The sequence below is a fragment of the Schistocerca nitens genome, chromosome 6 (genome assembly GCF_023898315.1).
Source record: "Schistocerca nitens isolate TAMUIC-IGC-003100 chromosome 6, iqSchNite1.1, whole genome shotgun sequence".
NCBI classification, from domain to species: Eukaryota; Metazoa; Arthropoda; class Insecta; order Orthoptera; family Acrididae; genus Schistocerca; species Schistocerca nitens.
Window position 1 is genome coordinate 466,858,940 of NC_064619.1, and position 20,589 is coordinate 466,879,528.

General features: G+C 40.1%; 1 protein-coding gene across 1 annotated transcript in view; it reads left to right on the forward strand.

The window, feature by feature from the left end:
* Positions 1 to 20,589, forward strand: part of LOC126262482 (myosin-VIIa-like) — a 390,655-nt gene that overhangs the window by 34,555 nt on the left and 335,511 nt on the right. The window contains exon 4 of the mRNA XM_049959145.1: positions 6,188 to 6,372. Within this exon, the coding sequence (XP_049815102.1) occupies positions 6,188 to 6,372 (185 nt within the window). The remainder of the gene's footprint in view (positions 1 to 6,187; positions 6,373 to 20,589) is intronic.

A 20,589-nucleotide genomic window follows, 5' to 3' on the forward strand; every position in this document is an offset into this window, starting at 1 on the left:
GGTGCGGACATGCGCGAAGGCTGTTTACAGGTCCGTGCAGCGCGCCCGGCAGGCCGGTTAATGCGACACACTGCTGGCAAAGTGTCAAATGATTCCTGAGCAAAGTCAAGTGTGTCTTGCCTATCCAATATGTCTATCACTTGTTGCAGGGAGGGATTTACTAGTTTCAAAATCTGTTCCCGTATGCGAACATCAGAAACGTTCTGTGCAATTGCATCACGCACCATAGTATCTGAATAAGGGAGCCCACAGTCACATTCAAATGCACACTCCCTAGTAAGTCCTTGCAAAGTTGCAACCCACTCCCTATTAGTCTGACCGGCCGTACGTTTTGTACGAAAGAACGAATACCTCTTTGCAACGACATTTACTGTTTCTTTGAAATAGGCATCTAAAGCAGACAAAATTTCTTTGTAGGACAGAGTTGCTACGTCGCGTCGGGGAAACAATTTCACTATCACACGGTAGGTCGACACACCTACACATGAAAGCAAAAACGGCTGCCGCTCATTACCTTGAATTCTGTAGGCGGTGAGATGAAATCCAAATTGTCGTGACCATTCCGTCCACGATTCAATGGCGGCATCAAAGCTACGAAACGGGGGTGCAACAGCATGTTGTGGCTGCGGTAGCGATGAAGCGGCGGCGGCCGCATCGTTGTGCAGCGCACGCTGACCCTGGACGAGCTGACCAAGGGCATCCAATAACGCCTGCGTCTGCTGATTCTGCAAGCGATAAAATTCGGACAGTACATCTGGAGAATGTGGCGAAGCCATGACACAAGTAAATGTAAGCAATGAGAAAGAACAAGATCCTGATTAATCCGCGTCGCCAATGTAGTGGACTGTTAAGGCAGCCAGTCCACAGTGAAGTAGCCGAAAGGGCACGCGTCAACTCACGCCGTCTGGCGTTAAGTCTGGAACAGGATTCATAATGAATGTGATAAAGAAAAGAACGTAGCTACTAGAACACTTAACTTTTATATTGTCCTTTGGTATACAGCATTCTGGATGATACAAGTGAGACTCTATCTTGAGGTACATGCAATGGTACAAATGGCGCCTTGCTAGGTCGTAGCCATTAACTTAGCTGAAGGCTATTCTAACTTTCTCTCGGCAAATGAGAGAAAGGCTTCGTCAGTGTAGTCGCTAGCAACGTCGTCGTACAACTGGGGCGAGTGCTAGTACGTCTCTCGAGACCTGCCTTGTGGTGGCGCTCGGTCTGCGATCCTGACAGTGGTGACACGGGGGTCCGACATGTACTAATGGACCGCGGCCGATTTAAGCTACCACCTAGCAAGTGTGGTGTCTGGCGGTGACACCACAGCTACATGTGAAAGACTTTCTCACTTGTTCAGCATGTTCTTCAGTCACTCTTAGTAGTACCATACTCTTCTCTGGTGCCTTCAAATTGTTGATACCACCTACTGATGTTATTATCACTTAGAGGATTAGAATGGAACTTAATACAGGATGCTTATTGCATTTTAATGACAGATGTAGTCCTTGCAAATGGTAAAATACAAAAATCTTTCTGTTCACTTGTCACTTCTTTGCTACTAGTACTTCCTAATGGAAGACACAGGAAACAACGCATGCACGTACGCACAGGTGTACAAACAAAACTGACTAATTTGCTCTTTCATTTGATGTATCGTTTGTAGTTGTACACAGAGTATAATAAATACTAAAAGTCTTAAAAACTCCAATCTTCATTTTGAAATACTCGGCATGAGACTATAAGAAATCTCTTCAAAGACATTAAGAGTTTAACATATAATACCTGACCAAAGATATCATGATACTTATGAATGGACATTGATATGGGGTAAGTCCACCATACACCATTGTGATGGCTTTAACTCTGCTGGTGACACTTTCAATGTGGTGTCTGAATGTCTGTGGGAGAATGTCAGCCCACTTTTCCTCAAGAGCACAAACCAGCGAAGGCAGTGATGTTGGATGCAGGGATCTGGAGCAAAGTCAATGTTCTAACTCATTCAAAGGTGTTCCATTTGGTTTCAGGTTGGGACCCTGCATAGGCCAGTCCATTTCAGCAATATTACTGTCCACAGACCAGTGCCTCATAGGTGCTACTTTATAACAGCATGCAGTGTCAAGCTGCTCCAAACAATCATCACCTCCGAACTGTATGCTGAACACTGCTGCAAAACATATTCAGATCCTTCTGCATTTGCTTTCTTAAGGGCAATTAGGGGCCCACACCTTAAACCCCCTCCCCCCCCTCTCCCACCATAACACCAACTCCTCTGACTTCACTGTTGGCACTACACATGGTGGTAGGTAATGTTCTGCAGGTATTTGTCAAACCAAAACTCTTCCATCTGATTACCACTCATTTACAGTCATCCATTGTCTAGTGGCATCAATCTTTACATCAACTCAAATGTCACTAAGCACTGACTACAGATATGAGTGACCATTGTACCTATTCTCCTTAACTCCCTACATACAATCATTGTGATAGCTGGTCTACTGGTAGCACTCTGGAACTTATAAGTGATTCCTTCTGCTGATTACATATGAGTTTTTACAACCACTTTCCAGAATGCTTGATGGTCACTGTCCATGAGCAAAAGAGATCTGGCTGGTCTTGGTATAGCTGGTGTTGTTCCTTCTCATTTCCACTTCACAGTCACATCAACAGTTGATTTGGACACTATAGAAGGATTGAAATGTCCCTGATGAATTTGTTACTCAGGTGACAGCCAATGACTAGTCCACATATGAAGTCATTGAGCTGTTCTGACTGACCCAGTCTGCTGTTACTGTTTCTCTACTGACACAATACTTCCCGCTTCCTTTTACACTGGCTGATCCACCTCTAATGACATCTAGTGGTCAATACCTCATTGCACAGATGTAACCAGAAATTTTTGATCATATAGTGTAGGTAGAAATCAGATATATAACTACACATGTATTCAGCATCATGCCAGAGCATTTCACAAATACTACAGGTATTTTAAAGAAGTATAAGAGAAATTTAAAGCATCTCCCTGTGCTTCATTGAGGAGTACTTTCATTTTTGATTATAATATCATTCATAGTAGGACTGTGCTATTATAATATTTCATAATTTTAAGTCAGTCTGTTGTATTGGACTTTAATGAAATTCACATCTTTGCCTTCTTTTCATATCCTAGAGACTAATATAAATGGGAGACATGGAATGTGATTCATATAATATACGTATTGTTTATATCTTTAGTCCCAGAAATTTCTAGACAGAGAATGTATATTTAAGCCAAGTAATATGGTGACAATATTAGAGAAATAAAGTTGCAGAAGGGCCCAAGTATGCACAAAATATGTAGAATAAAATACTTATTACTTACTGCAGTCATTAAATGAAATATTTTTATAAATGCTGAACATGTGGAATATTTAAACACAAGTTATGATTATCCAGTTGTGAACAGATTCATTCCATGTACTTATGGTTTATCATACAAGTGACTCATGATACAATAATTAAATAAACTACAAGTACACGTTTTTGTGACTCGCTTTTCTAAGGCAACATAAGTACACGGCAATGTGAAATAAAAATCAGTAAGTTCACAATAAAATAAAATAATTGTCCTGGGCCACAACAAAATTAAAAGTATTCACACAACTTATTCGATGTGTGCTCAAGATAAACTGAATGCAAACCAGTGGACATGTAATAATGCAAGTGTGGTGATATTGATATATGTGTTGCTGGACAATAGTTGGTTACATTAGATTAGATTTACATCCCTTCCAGTTGATCCATAGTGAGGAGGTCCTCCAGGATGTAGGACATATCAGAAAAACAACGCATGAGAAATATTTACAACTAAAACAAATAAGCACACACACACACACACACACACACACACACACACACACACACACACACACATATGGCTGACTAAGTGCATCAGTTTATAGACACTGAAGCATAACTGCACTCTACTAATTTCACTTACAGACATAGTCGGTTTCACAATGATAGGAGCAGACTGCTACATTATCTGGCAGTTTGTAAATACAGCATTATTGTCTAGGGATTGTCAATTAGCTCTAAACACAGTAATGACTGACTCACAGAGAATGAGAGAAAGCTCATGGCCACCCAACTTAAATTGGCCAGCTAGCTGATCCCACATGATCAATTGCCCAGAGATGCTGTGTTTTCTGTGTTGGGAGCTTTCTCACCCAATGTGGGTGTGATGGCACTTGTCTTTAGGTATGAATCTTACAGTGATACATCCATCAGAGTAACAAGACCTATTTTTCTAAGACCTTTTTCTGCCTCACTGTTGCTTTACTTAGTTCTGGTAGAATGGGAATCTTTCCAACAGAAGAGTTAACTATGACATAAAAAGAGTAAGGGAAAGCAAGGACTGCCAAAATCTTCACATCAACTTGTGAAATAATCCACATTGTTTATTGAAAATAAGGATTTTAACAAATTATAACTTGTGGGTGTGAAGACTTTATATACATTCAGTTTGAAAATATGAAAACTTGTGTATACTAAATCTGAGTCTTCATAATTCACTCAGAAAGTATAAACACGAATGTGAAATCCTGGGTAAGAAGACAAAAGAACCTTTTTTGGTGTAACTTACTGCACCTATAAATCCTTCCTCTGTAATAAAACAACATATTTTATCTCATTTAGCTTTGAAACATGTGGGAGATTAGCAAAATGTGATGACATATTTCAGAAAGAATATCAGAGTGATTGCAGGGATGAACCAATCAGATAGATTATGGAGGCACACAGACGAGCAGATGTAGGACCTTAAAGTGAGCTGTAATAACAAGGTGGAAAAAATGGGAACTAATAAGTGGAAACAGAAACAAGAAAGATGCACAGAAAAATGACTAGCAACAGATCTAAAAATAGGATGTGATGGAATAAGGAAAAACAGATCACTGAATAAAAATGTATAATAATTTTGCATAATTTGCAAAAAGAATAACTGGAGAGGAAAGAATGAGATCAAAACTGAGAATGAGCTGTGAGTGTTTAGGGACTAAAAAGACAAAGTAATTTCAGTATAGACTCAGTGCAGCTGACTAAGGAGAGTTCAAAGTACATTTTTGACTTAGTCTTCTCTCTGGATAATGCAGTTCATGGAATAACTGCGATGTGAGTCACATTTGGTGCCTAGAACTCCATCTTTGTATGGCGTAGTCTGCCTTTGTCTGCAGATGTATAAAATCTTGTTGATAATTTTGCTTATGTATTTCTTTTATGGTCAAGCTATCTGGGTACTGGAATTTTAAATTTATTTCTAACTAATGCTCTATTTTAAACATAGCTGCACAACAGCAATGATTTCACGTAATAAAGTTATAAACAGCCGACCAGTTGCAATGGATAAAGAAATTCTTTACCTAGGTTTCGACAAATATAAATTTGTCTTCTTCAGAAGGTAGCAATTTTTGCATTAGTAAGGACTAATGTACCATCGCCATTTTTACAATTGTCAGCATAGATCCATGTGTCAAAAATAAAATAGTCGATTGTGAGCTCTGCAAGATCCATGAGCTATTTTATATTTATGTGACAAACCTTAATTCTAGGGCTATATTTTATTTTTGACACATGTATCTATGCCGACAATTGTAAAAACGGCTATGGTACATTAGTCCTTACTAATGTAAAATTGCTACCTTCTGAAGAAGACAAATTTATATTTGTCGAAACCTAGGTAAAGAATTTCTTTATCCATTGCAACTGGTCGGCTGTTTATAATTTTATAATGCTCTATTAATTAACTGAGACATTTGTTGTTTCCCTCCTCATTCAGAACCACCCTGTATTTATTCATATTTTGTTTAAATATATCCATACCAGTAGGATTTCTCATAGTTTTTAGGCTGACATTTTCCTTTAGCTTTTATGTGAATAAACAGATCAAGGTGTTGTCACTAACTTGCCACCAATGAAGGCTCATAGTAGAGGCTAAAGGATGAGCACGTGGGAATGCTGTACTTTTTAATCATTCAGTAAAGATTCCCTCTGATTTGCAGAAAAGAATAAAAAGCAACGTTAACTTGTAGCTGGTTTTTCTGTCTCCCACATTCATCTTGCTTTCCAAGTTTTTGTGCTTCATAGAGTGATGCATATGGATTGTTTATTTTCTCTGTTGTTGCTGAAACAGATGAAATTTTCTGTTTTTCAGACATACACTGGATCAATTCTTGTGGCAGTCAACCCATACCAGCCACTACCTATATACACAGGAGATTATGTCAAGGAGTACAAGGGACAGAAAGTGGGTGATAAGCCACCCCATATATTTGCTATTGGTGACAGTAGCTATACTGACATGGCAAAATTTGGTCGAAACCAATGTATTGTAATCAGGTAAACTATTGCACTTTTATGTAATGAAATATGAGAAATTTGTGTAGCTATGGAAAGATTCAAGAACATATTTCTGAATCTAGAGGAGAGGAGTCACTCAGTGTAGAAGAATTTGTAAGAGAAACTGGTTTCTTTGTGACTGAGGAAATACTTTGTAAAAGGTAGATGGTTAAACGGCTTTGTATGCTGCTGTTTTTGGCCTGCACATATATCCTCAACAGTGATTCTGGTCATTACCTGTGGTGAGGATATTCTGCTTTAATATTCTAATATGCTAATATAAAAGTAAATGTGTGTTGTACTTCACCTTTTACTCATTTTTTATGGTTTTGATAATTGTCTAGCCTTCTTTTCCCTCTTCTTCTTTCAGTTCGTTCATATCAGTTGTTGTTTGACTTATACTGATTGAACCACTTGGAAATGGGAACCCTTGGTACCCCCATTCCTCTGATGTAGGACACTGGGGTGTTGTGGTCAAGTTGTCCCATGACCACTCTGCTGACATCATTTTTGCAGGGTGGCCATGCCTGTCTCCAAATGGCATGTGTGGGGAACTATGGGATGGGATCTTCCAGGACTGAAGCAAGTGTGAAATCAAGAATCCTTTCTCAACAACCACATCTTTATTACTCAGTGTTTCCGTACAGGAGTTAATGACTGTGGTCTTGGAGCCAGCTGCAGCTAATGATCAATGAGTGGGTATGCTGTGCAGCAGATTAGTGGCTGGTGATGACAATGTCCTTTTTGAGACACGTGTGGTGAGAGGTCCACAGTGTAGATAGCTTAGATGGCTGGGCAGGTGTAAACTGCCCATGGCCCAAGGCAGCTGGCATTGGTGTGCAGATGCCCTGATTTGAACTCTCGGAGACTGGCTGGGTGGCTCACATCGGCAGATCCTTCAGGGCCAGCTGATAGCTCATAGACCAGTTGATGACAGGTTGTAGCTGCTAGGGCATGCGTTTGATTGATGATTGACTCAGGGACTGTGCTGGCTGAATGCAGCCTACCAATGGAAGTGCTACATCCATCTGAAATGTGAGTAATTAGATGTGACTTTTCAGGCTTTCCTGATGGAGCTGTTGCAAATACAGTTCTCAGGTTTGTCACTGGATCATATAGTGCAAACCCCACAGTATTTTATGGAAGACTTTGAGGAAAATGCACTGCTGTCAGCAAGTGTCCAGTGTCCCTGCTTCTGATGGTATGTAGACAATACATTTGTGGTATGGCTCCATGGAATAGGGATATTACCTATGTATCCCCAGCATTTTAACTCGCTCCATATGAATATACAGTTCACCATGGAAGTGGAGAAAGGTGGAATCTTTACCATTCCTGCATGTCATGGTTTTATGAAAAGCTGATGGTACACTGGGACATAGTGTCTACTGCAAACCAACTCACACAGAATTGTATTTGCTGGCCACAAGCGGTCATCATCCTGCACAGTGCAGTAGTGTCTTATATTCTTTGGTACATAGGCACATGTGGTCTCAGATGCCTATAGTCTATCTGGTGAACTGCATCATCTAAGAACAGTGTTCCAACAGAATTGTTATTGTGATAGACATACCATTTCAATTCAATTCAATTCAATTTATTGGTTGTAACATGTAATTTTACATGCACGTGCATTTTCAACTAAGTATAAAGCTTTTACAATAACAGTTTTTTAGTTTACTTTGTTTCTTATTACATTGTAATTCATGATAAATTCAAGTTATAAGGGAATTTTTGGATAAGCCACTGCTTGACTTGCTTTTTAAAAGTATCCTCTGTCAATATCTTAACTTCATTTGGTAACAAGTTATTAAAAACAGCTCCTTTGACGTAGGGGCTTTTTGCTGTTAAAGTTAATCTTCTGTTAACCATATGCCTTGTTTCATAGTTGTAAATATCCATGTTTCTTTTTGTGATCTTAGTGTCTATTTTTGCTAACATTATAGTTTCTAGTATATACATGGCATAAACTGTGAGAATATTGTGTCTAATGAATAGGGGTTTGTAAGAAGTTCCTCGTTTTACTTTTGCTATGATCCTCAAGGCTTGCTCTGCAGTATGAAAACTCTTTTCATGTTAGTTTGGCATGTCCCATCCCACAGTGCTAATCCATACGACAAGAAAGAATACACTAGTCCATAATATACAGTCCTTAGGGTTTCAGAATTAAGATATGGAGATAATCTTCTTAATACCTATAGACTGCATGTTATTTTTTTACAGACATAATCAGCTTGCTGCTTCCATGAAAGTTGCTCATCTATGCATAAACCCAAGAATTTACAATATGTACAGGTTTTTGGTTGAATTTCATCAATTGCAGTATTTTGTCTGTTTGGAACACTGGGTTAGTTTTTTTTATGTTTAATTTTAAGTTCTCTCTTTCAAAGTGAGCTCTTGCCTTTTCAATCAAGTTATGTATCTCTTCAACTAGGCTGAGCTCATTGTCTGCAAACCAGACACAAGATGTATTGTCTGCATACATAGTGATCAATTACTTATTGTCAGGAGAACTTGGGACATCATTTACATAGCATATGAATAAGACTGGACCTAAAATGGAGCCCTGAGAAACACTAAAATGTATAGTTCTTATACTTGACCTTCTCCTCTCCAGTATTTCTCTATTAGAGTACATAATCTCCATGCACTGTTGTCTATCCTTTAAATATGTTTCTAGCAATTGCATGAGTTTTTCAATGACACCACTCTTCACAATTTTTTATAAGAGCATGTCATGATGTACTCTATCAAAAGCCCTTGAGAGTTCCAGGAATACTCCTGCTGTTTGGGATTTTTCATTTATTTTTTCAAGTACATTATGGACAAATCGTACTGCTGGTAATGTGATACTTCGACCTCCTCTGAAACCATGCTGGAAATCACTTAATGTGTCAGCATTGTTATAATATTCCAAGATTTTTTTAAAATATTATTTTCTCTATCAGTTTGGTGAAAGTTGAGATTAGGGCAATGAGTCTGTAGTTCTGTACATGCTTTGTTTCCCCCCTTTTGTGTATTGGTTTCACTACAGAAAGTTTCAATTTATCAGGGAACACACCATCTTCAAGAACACTGTTTATTAGATGAACTAGTGGTTTCATTAGTTCATGTTTGCATTTCTTCAATAGATATAGAGAAATTTCATCTAATCCTGCTCATTTTTTGTTTCTGAGGTTATCAGTAAGTGAAGAATGTCATATGTGCTTAGGCCGGTATTATACTATCAAATTTATTTGTCAAAGATTTGATCAAAGATGTGATCAAATATTCTGTCAAATATATTTGACAAAGATCTTTGACATAGCGCTAGAAGGGGTATTACACTGTCATCATATTTTTCGTCAAAGTTCAAGATGGCTGACAACAACAACTTGTTATTAACTGCAGCAGTTGCATGTGCCACAATTGCACTATGTGCACATGTGGAAGAGAAGCAGGGGAAAAAAAGGAAACATACCTGGGTGAAGCCATGGGTTTTACGATGACACGATATAAGCATTCAACAAAACTTGTTACATGAGCTTATAGTGGAGGACGTCAAGTCGTACATCAATTACTTAAGAATGGATGAGCATACATTTCTGTATGTGCTCAGTGAAGTGTATCCTCATATCACAAAGCACAATATTTACTTAAAAACTGCTACATCTACATAAGACAGGCTCACTGTAACACTCCGATTCCTTGCTACAGGAGAGGGTTAGGTTAGGTTAGGTTAGGTTAGGTTAGGTCAGGTCTCCAATCTTCTTAATCTATTTTTGTATTCAGGGTGCCTCACATTGTAAAGCGCCTCATCAGCTTCATACATCTCTATTAATTTTGTAGTTGTCGGCACACACCAATTGTATTTACCGGCAATGTTTATAAAAACACTGCAGATGACAGAACATTGCAGCGATGCTAGTGCTGCATGTGGTAACATGTCACACTGCAGTGAACAGAAGACAAGTGACTTCTTTGATCAAATCTACAGCGAGGCCCTAGATTTGATCAAATATTGGACGACATTTGACAAAGTTCCCTATTACACCATCAAATATCTTTGACTAAGATTTTTGACAAAGATATTTGACAAATAAATTTGATAGTGTAATACCGGCCTTACTGTGGGTAGTGTACTGCAGTTGTGTTTGTTACAGGACTCAAATTAGTGCTGTATATCATGTTTCATAGAGACATCATTTTTGACAGTATCTATGAATTAATTATTAAAAATATTGCTGACTAGAAGAGAATCAGAGATATCTTCATTACTCACAGTTAATTGTTCATTATTAATTTTAGTTTGTGTTTCATTGTTTCTGATTTTGTCTATGAAATGTTATCTGAACCTCATATCTGTTGGCTGATTCTGTCTGATTTTAATCTCCTGACTTCTTTGTGGTACTTATGTTTGTACTACTTGTAGAGTTCTTTATGTAACTCTGAGTTAATCGGTCTGTGTAAGCTATACATGTTTTCCATTTTTTATTTCTGATCTGTTGTTTTAAAATCTAATATTGCCTTCCATTCTATGCAAATTCAGAGCAGGGATGTAAATGAAGATGCAGAAGCACTCACTGCAACAGCATTCTTGCTCTATTCTGGTGGCATGTCATCAAGAATAGAAAGCATCCTCAAGAGACATGACATCAAGTGTGTTTTTTCACCACCAGCAAAATCGAGGAATTTATTTGTTCAGTCAAAGATGATCTTGGCCTTAGGAAATGTTGTGTGTATAAGATCCCAATCCATTGTGGGAAATCTTATACTGGGCAGACATTCCAAACATTGTGTTGAACACCATTGTCATACACACCTTGGGCAACCTGATAATCAGCAGTAATGGTGCATTGCCTAGACACAGGGCATCACATGTTTTATGGGAAGACAGAAGTTTTGTCCTCAGCATCGTCTTTCTGGGACTGTGTTCTTTAGGAGACCATACATATCCATATGGCATACACTGCTGCCTAGAATCCAGCACTGGCTGCCATTAAATTAAAACAGAAGAACTTCTGATTCATGGTTTGATGCAGTGCATTGCTGAGGTTTAATTCAGCTTTTAATCACAGGAGTGTCCGACAGCACAGTCTTTGTCCACAGCACATGCATGGAAGGCCTTTCCGCAGCTCCTGGCAGGGAGTACTGTGAGTGCTGCTTTCTGCCAACCCTGAGCATCTTTCTGTGCACTTGTATTGCCCACTCATTGTCCGATAAATTTTGATACCGTCATGTGATTATCATCAGTCGCTTCTTGTAGCTGTTAGAAAAGCATCTACCACCACCTGAAGATGTAAAGCAGTTGTGTCAATGAAATATTGTAGGATTTACACAATATGATCTGGTGGCAAATACGAGAAGAGTATTTGTGGGAGTATTTATATTCACTCCAGCTGGGTGTTTTATGGTGAGAGCAGAATCTCGTCACATAGCTAGCTGTGGAACTGCTGCTACAGCATGCAACAGTCTAATCCACTGCTCATGATGGAATGCTTCATTGCAGAATGCTACAGCAGTGTTGTGCAGCCTCCAGCTTTGGAGTTATGTAGGTTGCTGGCCTGCACACCCCTTGGCTGGTTACAATGGACTGCCTGAGGCTGATGCCACATTTCCTCCCGCCTTGGAGAATTCAGTCCTCTGAGTTGTGGGCTGCTGTTGAACTTGTGAACTACTAAAATAATGTGTCTAAATTTATTATCCCCTGCTTATATGGTGCATTTCTGTTCCACCATTACTTACACTTTACTAATTTTCTATTCTCTTTCCCGAAACACTCCATCATACGGTTTATTGTGACTGGTACACCACTGATATTTCATCACTTTGTTCAAAGTGTACACTTGATTCATCAGGCTGATAGGCAATGGAAGGGAGACTGGTTGGTTTAATGTCTCTCTGCAATGATAGTCATAAGCTGTACAAGGGACGATCATGGACTGTGAGATTGGGTGGGTTAATGGCTCTCTGCCAATCATAGAAATAGGTTGTACAAGGGACAATCATGACTGAGAAAGTTGCTGAGGACCAAATTCCCATTACCATGAGTCAGTTCTGGTACCTGCTGCAGTGTTCACCTGCTTAGCTGGGTGGTTCCATGCTTGCCTCCCATGAAAGTGGACCTGGTTTCGATTCCCAGCAGGATTAGAGATTTTCTCCTCTCATGGACTGGGTGTTGTGTTGTCCTCTTCATCATTGCATCCCCGTCACTGGCACACAAATCTCCCAATGTGGCATCAAATGAAATAAGACTTGCACTTGGCGGCTGAACTTCCCCGAATGGGGCCTCCTGGCCAACGATGCCATATGCTCATTTCATTTCACCTGCTACAGTATTGTTGAATATCTTGGAACAACTCTTCTGCACTGATGTGCCCATTCTGTCCTGCTAAGAGTTTGTCGAAGGGGCTAAATATGGTGGAATTAAAGGCATTATTCAGGTAGATTAGGTTCTTTGCTGGCACTATTTTGAAAGGGTTATTGGGTAGATTCAGCAGAGGACAAATTGGGTTCAGAGCTGTAGTCCCTGTTATTGACTGTAGGCTGGAACGATCATTCACTTCGTTTCCTGTTTAGCAGTATCCTACTGTTCGATAACTCTGATTGCTCAATTCCCCTTGCTTATAGTAGGTGGGGGTAGCTACAACTGAACCATCTGCTGAGCACTCCTGAGGGCCCTGATGTAGGTAGGTTGTAGGGATGTCTAGTGAACATCTTCCTGAGTCTGTTCTCTTGAGAAATAGCTCCATTTCTCATGTCCCAATGACAGCTTGGCAGAGGGGCATACCATAATCTGTTCCCTCTGGCTTTGGCACAGCTCTTCTGCTGCCATCAGCATGTCGCTCTTCTTATCCAATGCAATTATCAGAGTCTCCTTTGTTCTAATATGTACATATTTCCCTAAAGTTCGAATTCATGGAATACAGGCGTACTTCACAGCATTTACATCTCTTATTAGTATCTTTAAGCTTCTCTCTTTTCTGTCACCTAGCTCTTGATCATATACCAAGGTACGCATAGACTGTCTATGAATGTCTTGCTCACTTTCTCATGCCACTTTTTTTTATCCCTTCCTCGTTTTTTTTGGGACCAACACTGATAATGGTGGTAAAGCTATCGGGTAGATCTGAAAGGATTGAATGTGCCCCCAATGTGGATGACTTTTGTTCATGAAGGAGATCATAATTTTGTATTTCCCAGCAAGGTCTTCTAGACCTTGATAACTAGCGTAAAATTTTTAGTTTTTTCCTTTAGGGTGTCGGGGCTCATCAGTATCACTCACTAGCCTATGAGGTATGTAGGAAACAATATTATGAAAAGGATAGTTGCTACTCACCTTTTTGTGTTTGGGTTTGTGTGTGTGTGTGTGTGTGTGTGTGTGTGTGTGTGTGTGTGTGTGTGTTGTTGTTGTTGTTGTTGTCTATTTTCAATGAAGGTCTTGTTGGTCAAAAGCTCACTTTCCAATAGTCTTTTTGTTGTGCGTATCTGCGACTCAGCATCTCCACTACATGGTGAGTAGCAACTACCCTTTTCATAATTTTGTTACATTCCACAGTATGTAGGGAATTTGGACATTCCATTGACTCAGTCATTCCTCCATATTTGCTTTTTGCACTTGGCACCACACTGTCTGTAAGATTTTCACAAATTTCTGCACTCTGGTTTTCATAATGTGAAATGGGTGTGGCAGCTTCCATCCATACACTAACCTTGTACGGTGATAGACCCCAACTCTTATGAATTTTTGATTTGTATGCACCAACTATGTAATGTAGCAGCATATCCCAATTATTATAATGACTGGTGAAATAGTGACTCAGCACTTCCGTATCATTGGTTAATCTGTTCCATTCTGCCATTTGCTTGCAGGTTTAACAAGCATGCTCTTAATTTAGGAATTCATAATAAATGATAAAGTTGCTTTATCAGCTGTGACAAGAAGTTAATAGCTTGTTCTATAATCAACATCTCTGCAGTAGATACCAAAATTTAACAAATAATTACTAACCATGGCTCATGCCAATGTGTCATCTTGTTGATACAGAATGCTATCATTTCTATGTTGTGCCTGCCCAAAAGCACTTAAGATTTCCAAACCAGTTATATCCAATGGTTCGCTGGCCTTCAGTAGTCTCAGAAAACAGAATACACTAATGACTAAATTCAGCTCTCTCTCTCTATTTTTTTTTTCTTTTTTTTCTTTTTTTTGCGAGGTACACAGTTCTTTACATACTGTTCTACACCCTGCTTACATGTTCACTACCAGTATTGTTTCTCTACATATTGTTCTGCTGTTCTACAACCTCTATGCCCTGCTAACACATGATCATGCACCTGCTTTAAAACTTCATTTTGCAATGCAGCTGGTAATGCAGTATAAGGCCCAACTTTTGTTTGTTTACATAACACACCAATGTGCACAAAGAATCAAGGTTGCATTGCAAACAGCTTGCAATCTTTGTAAGCAGCTTGCACCTCTGCCACTCCACAATGGTGAAACATACTTGTTGTATTGCACAGTCTTTCCGACTCAGCCCATCTGTATTTCCATGTGATTTGCCAGATCAATGAATTGCCTGAAAATCAAATTAATGAGATTTACCACCCAGTGTGTTAACTGGCTCAAACAATCTTTCAGACCCAATAGCCACTTCAGTGATGCATGATCCATTACGCCTTTAAATTTTCTGTCATAAAGATAACATCAGAAATATATCATTCTATATATAAGACGTATTATTTCTTTCTCCACCACAGGGTAGTTATTTTCCACTCTGCTCATTCATTGTGAGGCATAAGCAACTGTATGCTCTGCCCCACCCAAATCGTGTCTTAACTTGATTGCTCAAGTCACACTACAGCACAAATTTCTTTCCATGATTGTCAGTTCAGAATGAATCTTCTCTCTGCAGTGGCATGTGCACTGATCTGAAACTTCCTGGTGGATTAAAACTGTGTGCAGCCAGGACTCAAACCTGGGACCTTTGCCCAACACAGTAAAGTGCTCTGCTGACTGAGCTATTCAAGCATGACTCACAACCTGCCCTCACAACTTTTCTTCCACCAGTTGGTCCTTTTATTAACAGTTAGTTCAACCGAATGGGCACATCTTTGTGCTTTGCTGACCAGTGAAACTTTGGTCCTTTCTTCAATAGATGAGTGATTTCAGTACATACTTCCAATGATAATTTGTTAGAGCCAAGAAAGACCGTGACTCTTTTTCTCTACATTGTACCAAAACAATGTGCACAGCTTTTATTATCCTGGGCTCTCCAATGAGACTAAGTACATGTCCTAAATACTGTTCTTCTTCCAGTGGAAAGTGACACTTTCTATACTGAGTGTTAGGTGTGTCATGCATAATCACTTAAAGACTTTCCTTAGCAACAATACATGCTCTTCCATGTTCTTCCCAAAGACAGTTACATCATCTAAATGTGCCATAAATTGCCTGGGTTTCAGTTCCCCAAAACTGCTTCTAAGAGGTACTGAAATGCCACCAGGGCATTTTTTTAAACCAATTGGCATATGCTGGTATTGATAATGTCCTGATGGGACTGTAAATGCTGTCTTTGGGTGATTTTCTGTTGCTATGCTGTTATTTCTGTCTGATGATAAGTGCTCCACAGAATCATGGTAGGAAAAGATCTACAATGCCCAAGATTATCCAAATTTTCCATTATAGACATATAAAAAAACGTTTTGCATCACCCCGGTTTCCAGAACTCTTGAAGACAGACGTTGTCTGTGGATATTGTATCATAGACACAGTCCCTTTCACTGTTCAGAGATGTCACTAAACCTGCCCAAAGATGTAAACAACCATGCATGAGAAGCGCCTATTAGATGGAGGGGGTCCGACAGCCAATCAGTTCCTGTCATTCCACCAGGAAGGAGGTACACAGCTCGTGTTGTCTGTAGTTCAACCATGCCTAGATGGTCAATACCGTGGTTCAATTGAATCCACTTTGTTACTTTGTGCCAGGAAGGGCTCTCAACAAGGGAAATGTCCAGGTGTCTCGGAGTGAACCAAAGCCATGTTGTTCGGACATGGAGGAGATACAGAGAGACAGTAACTGTCAATGACATGCCTCACTCAGGCCGCCCAAGGGCTACTACTACAGTGGATGACCACTACCTACATATTATGGCTTGGAGGAACCCTGACACCAACACCACCAAGTTGACTAATGCCTTTTGTGCAGCCACAGGATGTCGTGTTAGGATTCAAACTGTGTGCCATAGGCTGCATGATGCGCAACTTCACTCCTGACATCCATGGTGAGCTCCATCTTCGCAACCATGCCACCATGCAGCATGGTACAGATGGGCCCAACAATATTCCGAATGGACTGCTCGGGATTGGCATCATGTTCTCCTCACTGTTGAGTGTCGCATATGCCTTCAACCAGACAATTGTTGGAGACGTGTTTGGATGCAACCCAGTCAGTCTGAAAGCCTTAGACACACTGTCCAGTGAGTGCAGCAAGGTGGATGTTCCCTGCTGTTTTGGGGTGGCATTATGTGGGGCCGACGTACGCCTCTGGTGGTAATGGAAGGAGCTGTAATGGCTGTACGATATGTGACTGCCATCCTCCGACTGAAAGTGCAACCATATTGGCAGCAGACTGGCAAGGCATTCATCTTCATGGATGACAATTCACAGCCCCATCGTGCACATCTTGTGAATGAGATCCTGCAGGATAATGACATCACTTGACTAGAGTGGCCAACATGATCTCCAAACATGAACCCTGTCGATCATGCCTGAGATAGATTGAAAAGGGCTGTTTATGGATGATGTGACCCACCAATCACTCAGAGGGATCTACACCAAATTGCCATTGAGGAGTGGGACACTCCGGACCAACAGTGCCTTGATGAACTTGTGGATAGTATGCCACGATGAATACAGGTATGCATCAATGTAAGAGGATGTGCTAAGGGGTATTAGAGGTACCAGTGTGTACAGCAATCTGGACCACCACCTCTGAAGGTCTTGCTGTTTGGTGGTACAACATGCAATGTGTGGTTTTAATGAGCAATGAAAAGGGCGGAAATGATGTTTATGTTGATCTCCATTCCAATTTTCTGTACAGGTCCCGGAACTCTCGGAACCATGGTGATGCAAAAATTTTTTTGATGTGTGGATTTGGAACTGGAGAAGAAGCTTTAACTGTATGCTTGTTAAAGTACCAATAATCACAACAAAAACAATATGCCTTCAATCTATCTACACTTTTCTTCATGATGGTCACACAAGACTCCCCAAGGATTGGCACTTTCATTGATAATACATCTCATAAGTGTTGGTTACTAAATTATTCCCTTACTGGTTGCAGGTGAAATGGTGGCAAAGACCCATGATGATTCAGCAGATTCTCATATTCTAACAATAACTGCTCCATTACTATCATCTCTGCTCCTTCCATGTCTACTATCTTCTCCCGTAATGCGGCTAAACTAGCAGCCTGCTTAAGCTTAAGGTCTGAATTTGCTCTATCTAAATCACCTCCCTCCAAAATCTTAAAACTGGCAACCTTCAGTCCTTGGACAATTCCATGTTCATACTCTAAAATTATCTGTCCCACCCAACAGGCACTACCTGCATATAGTCAACTCCTTTATGTGTAGAACACTACTGCATATGAAACATTATACTTGATCCAGTTCATCAGTTTGCTGTAGTGGCACCACTACACATAATACATTTACCATCAGATTGCTCCCTATACATATCAACTGTGGTTTTCCTGACCTTACAGTACATATTTGTGCAAAATGATCCTTTGTGGCCATGTGTGCAGTCTAATTTGTTCCCCTTACTCTAGGGATGAACCTTGCAACAATGTGATCCTGTCAGCAATTTCCCCCAAATGGAACAATGTCCCTTCAAGTTGTACCATGCACCGAGCAGTGTCAATTTTAGCATGATAAAAAAAAACTAACCAACTAACCCTAACAGTAGGCAGCAACCATTTTCTATATGAGGCCAAATTTTCATACAAACCCGGTGACTTTTTGCCTCAATCCAAAATCTCCACACTACTGAGCCCAGGGAATGCACCACATTTCCACCCACTCCACTTAACTTACATCATAATGGGTCTAACTTTCTTTTAAACCTCCTGAGGACACTTACCTGTGTCCAATAAAATCTTGTGCTTCCTTTCATACATTAAGCTATGTAAGCAAAATTCTGCCAGTGCACTCATTTTGGCTGTGTTTATATTCACAGGAATGCCATGTGGCTGCTCTGAGCTGCCATTGTTGTTTAACAGAATTGTTTAACATCCTGTGTCCATGTATCATGTCCCCTGTTAGGCTTTCATCTGCAATCCCACCTGGTTCCCCTGTTTGCCCCCATGTATACACTGTGATTCATGGTATACATTACATATGTGGCTCATTCATCCACACCTGTAACATTTAACACATGTGAAAATTCATTTTCTATCCCAAAGCCTAGTCAGTGGATCTATCTTCTCTAAGGCCATTACAGTCACTATGGCTTCAGCTGAGTTCTTAGAGATCTCTGCCCATACTTTTCTTGACACAGAAATGTATCCAGTGCCCTCTTTTGTGCCTCTTGCAGAAGGACATTGTTAGTATCATTGTTTTCTGTCAAATTGTGTGTATTGACATTCACCTTTTGAGTCCTGTCTCCAAAGTTTTCAATGGACTTCCCTGGTTTTTGTGACACATTATTCAGCCATTCCCTATAATACTTAGAACTATTTTTTTCTCCTTTATTACTGTACTTTGCTTGCTTTCAGAATTTCAACTATTTTTGCACTTCTTAGCTCCTCATGATTTGTTCTGTACCTTTTTGCATTATCCACATAACATAATTTGGCCAAATGCAAAATCTGTTCCTGCAACCAACATACCAGCTTATCAGCTGTCAACAGCTTTTCTAAGTACACTTTCTCTTTCCTTACTCAAAAGAGGCGAGATTGGGTCATTGGTACTAGCGTCTAGGATGGATACTGACATACTAGATGAGAACTGATCCCTTATACCCCCTACTGGCTCTTGTGACACCAAATGTAGCTATCACATTGTGCTCTGATCATTATGCTGATACCATTGTTTCAGCTGGTGAAACCAATGTTGCAGGATGCTTACTCAACAATAACATTCTTTATTATGTGATGCTTTCATACAAGAGGTCAGTGAGAACAGTCCAGGAGTTGGCTGTGGCTAGCAGGCAGTTAATTAATATGCTAAGGCAGCAGAATGCAGAGGCAGCATAACAGCAGCTGGCAACAATGGTGGCCTTGCTGACACAAGTTTGGGGCCAGCTCCTTGGTACTGTGAACTTTATGACTGGATTAATATAAAATGTACACAGTCCAAGGCGGCTGCCTCAAATGTGCAAATGCCCTGACTTGAAAACAGGATCCTAGGAGACTAGATAGAATGTGAGGAGATGGCACGACTAGGTGGCGTCATCTCAGCAAATCCAGTTCAAAGCCTGGAACCATCAGGGCTAGCTGAAGGCTCATAGACAAGTGGCTTTGTCCAGTTGGTGACACTGTAACTGATGGGCCACATATTGAGCTGACGACAGGTATGTTTATACTGCAGTGACTGAATGCACAGCAGTAATGGAATACTGCTGTGGCTGAGTTGGAAGTGTATTTACTCAATCCAGCTTGGGATGTTATGAAAGGAGATTATATCCCATCATGCAGTCGGCTATGGAAATTCTGCTTGGTTCCAGAGCATGTAGTGATTCGTTCATGCCAAAATGCAGAATGCTATTTGAGCTTTATTGCAGCAGCAAGCTGAAGAATTATGTAGGTAGTTGGCCTGCATATGCCACGAATGGTTGCTGAGGCTTATGCTGCAACAATTATGTGTGACTAACACAGCAACTGGTAGTTTTTTGCTCTATAAACAGTATACTACAATCATTGAAATCAGGAATCAAGTGATGACATTCTCCTTTCTAGTCACCCAGACTGCATGACATGAATATATACACCTGTTGGCACTGCCTTGATTTACTGCTTCTTACTTTTCTATTAGCAGCCATGTGCAACAAATTCAACAAAAATGTCTTTCGCTTTCTTAAAAGATGCTGAAGGAGCCAGAAACTAATGATCCTGCTTAAGAGACATTTGATAGACACGAGGAAAAGCATTTGTAAAGCTGAGTTCCCATATGCCACTAAAATAAGACCACAGAAAGTAGCATGATGACTCAAACTGTGTGATGCCATGGACTGGT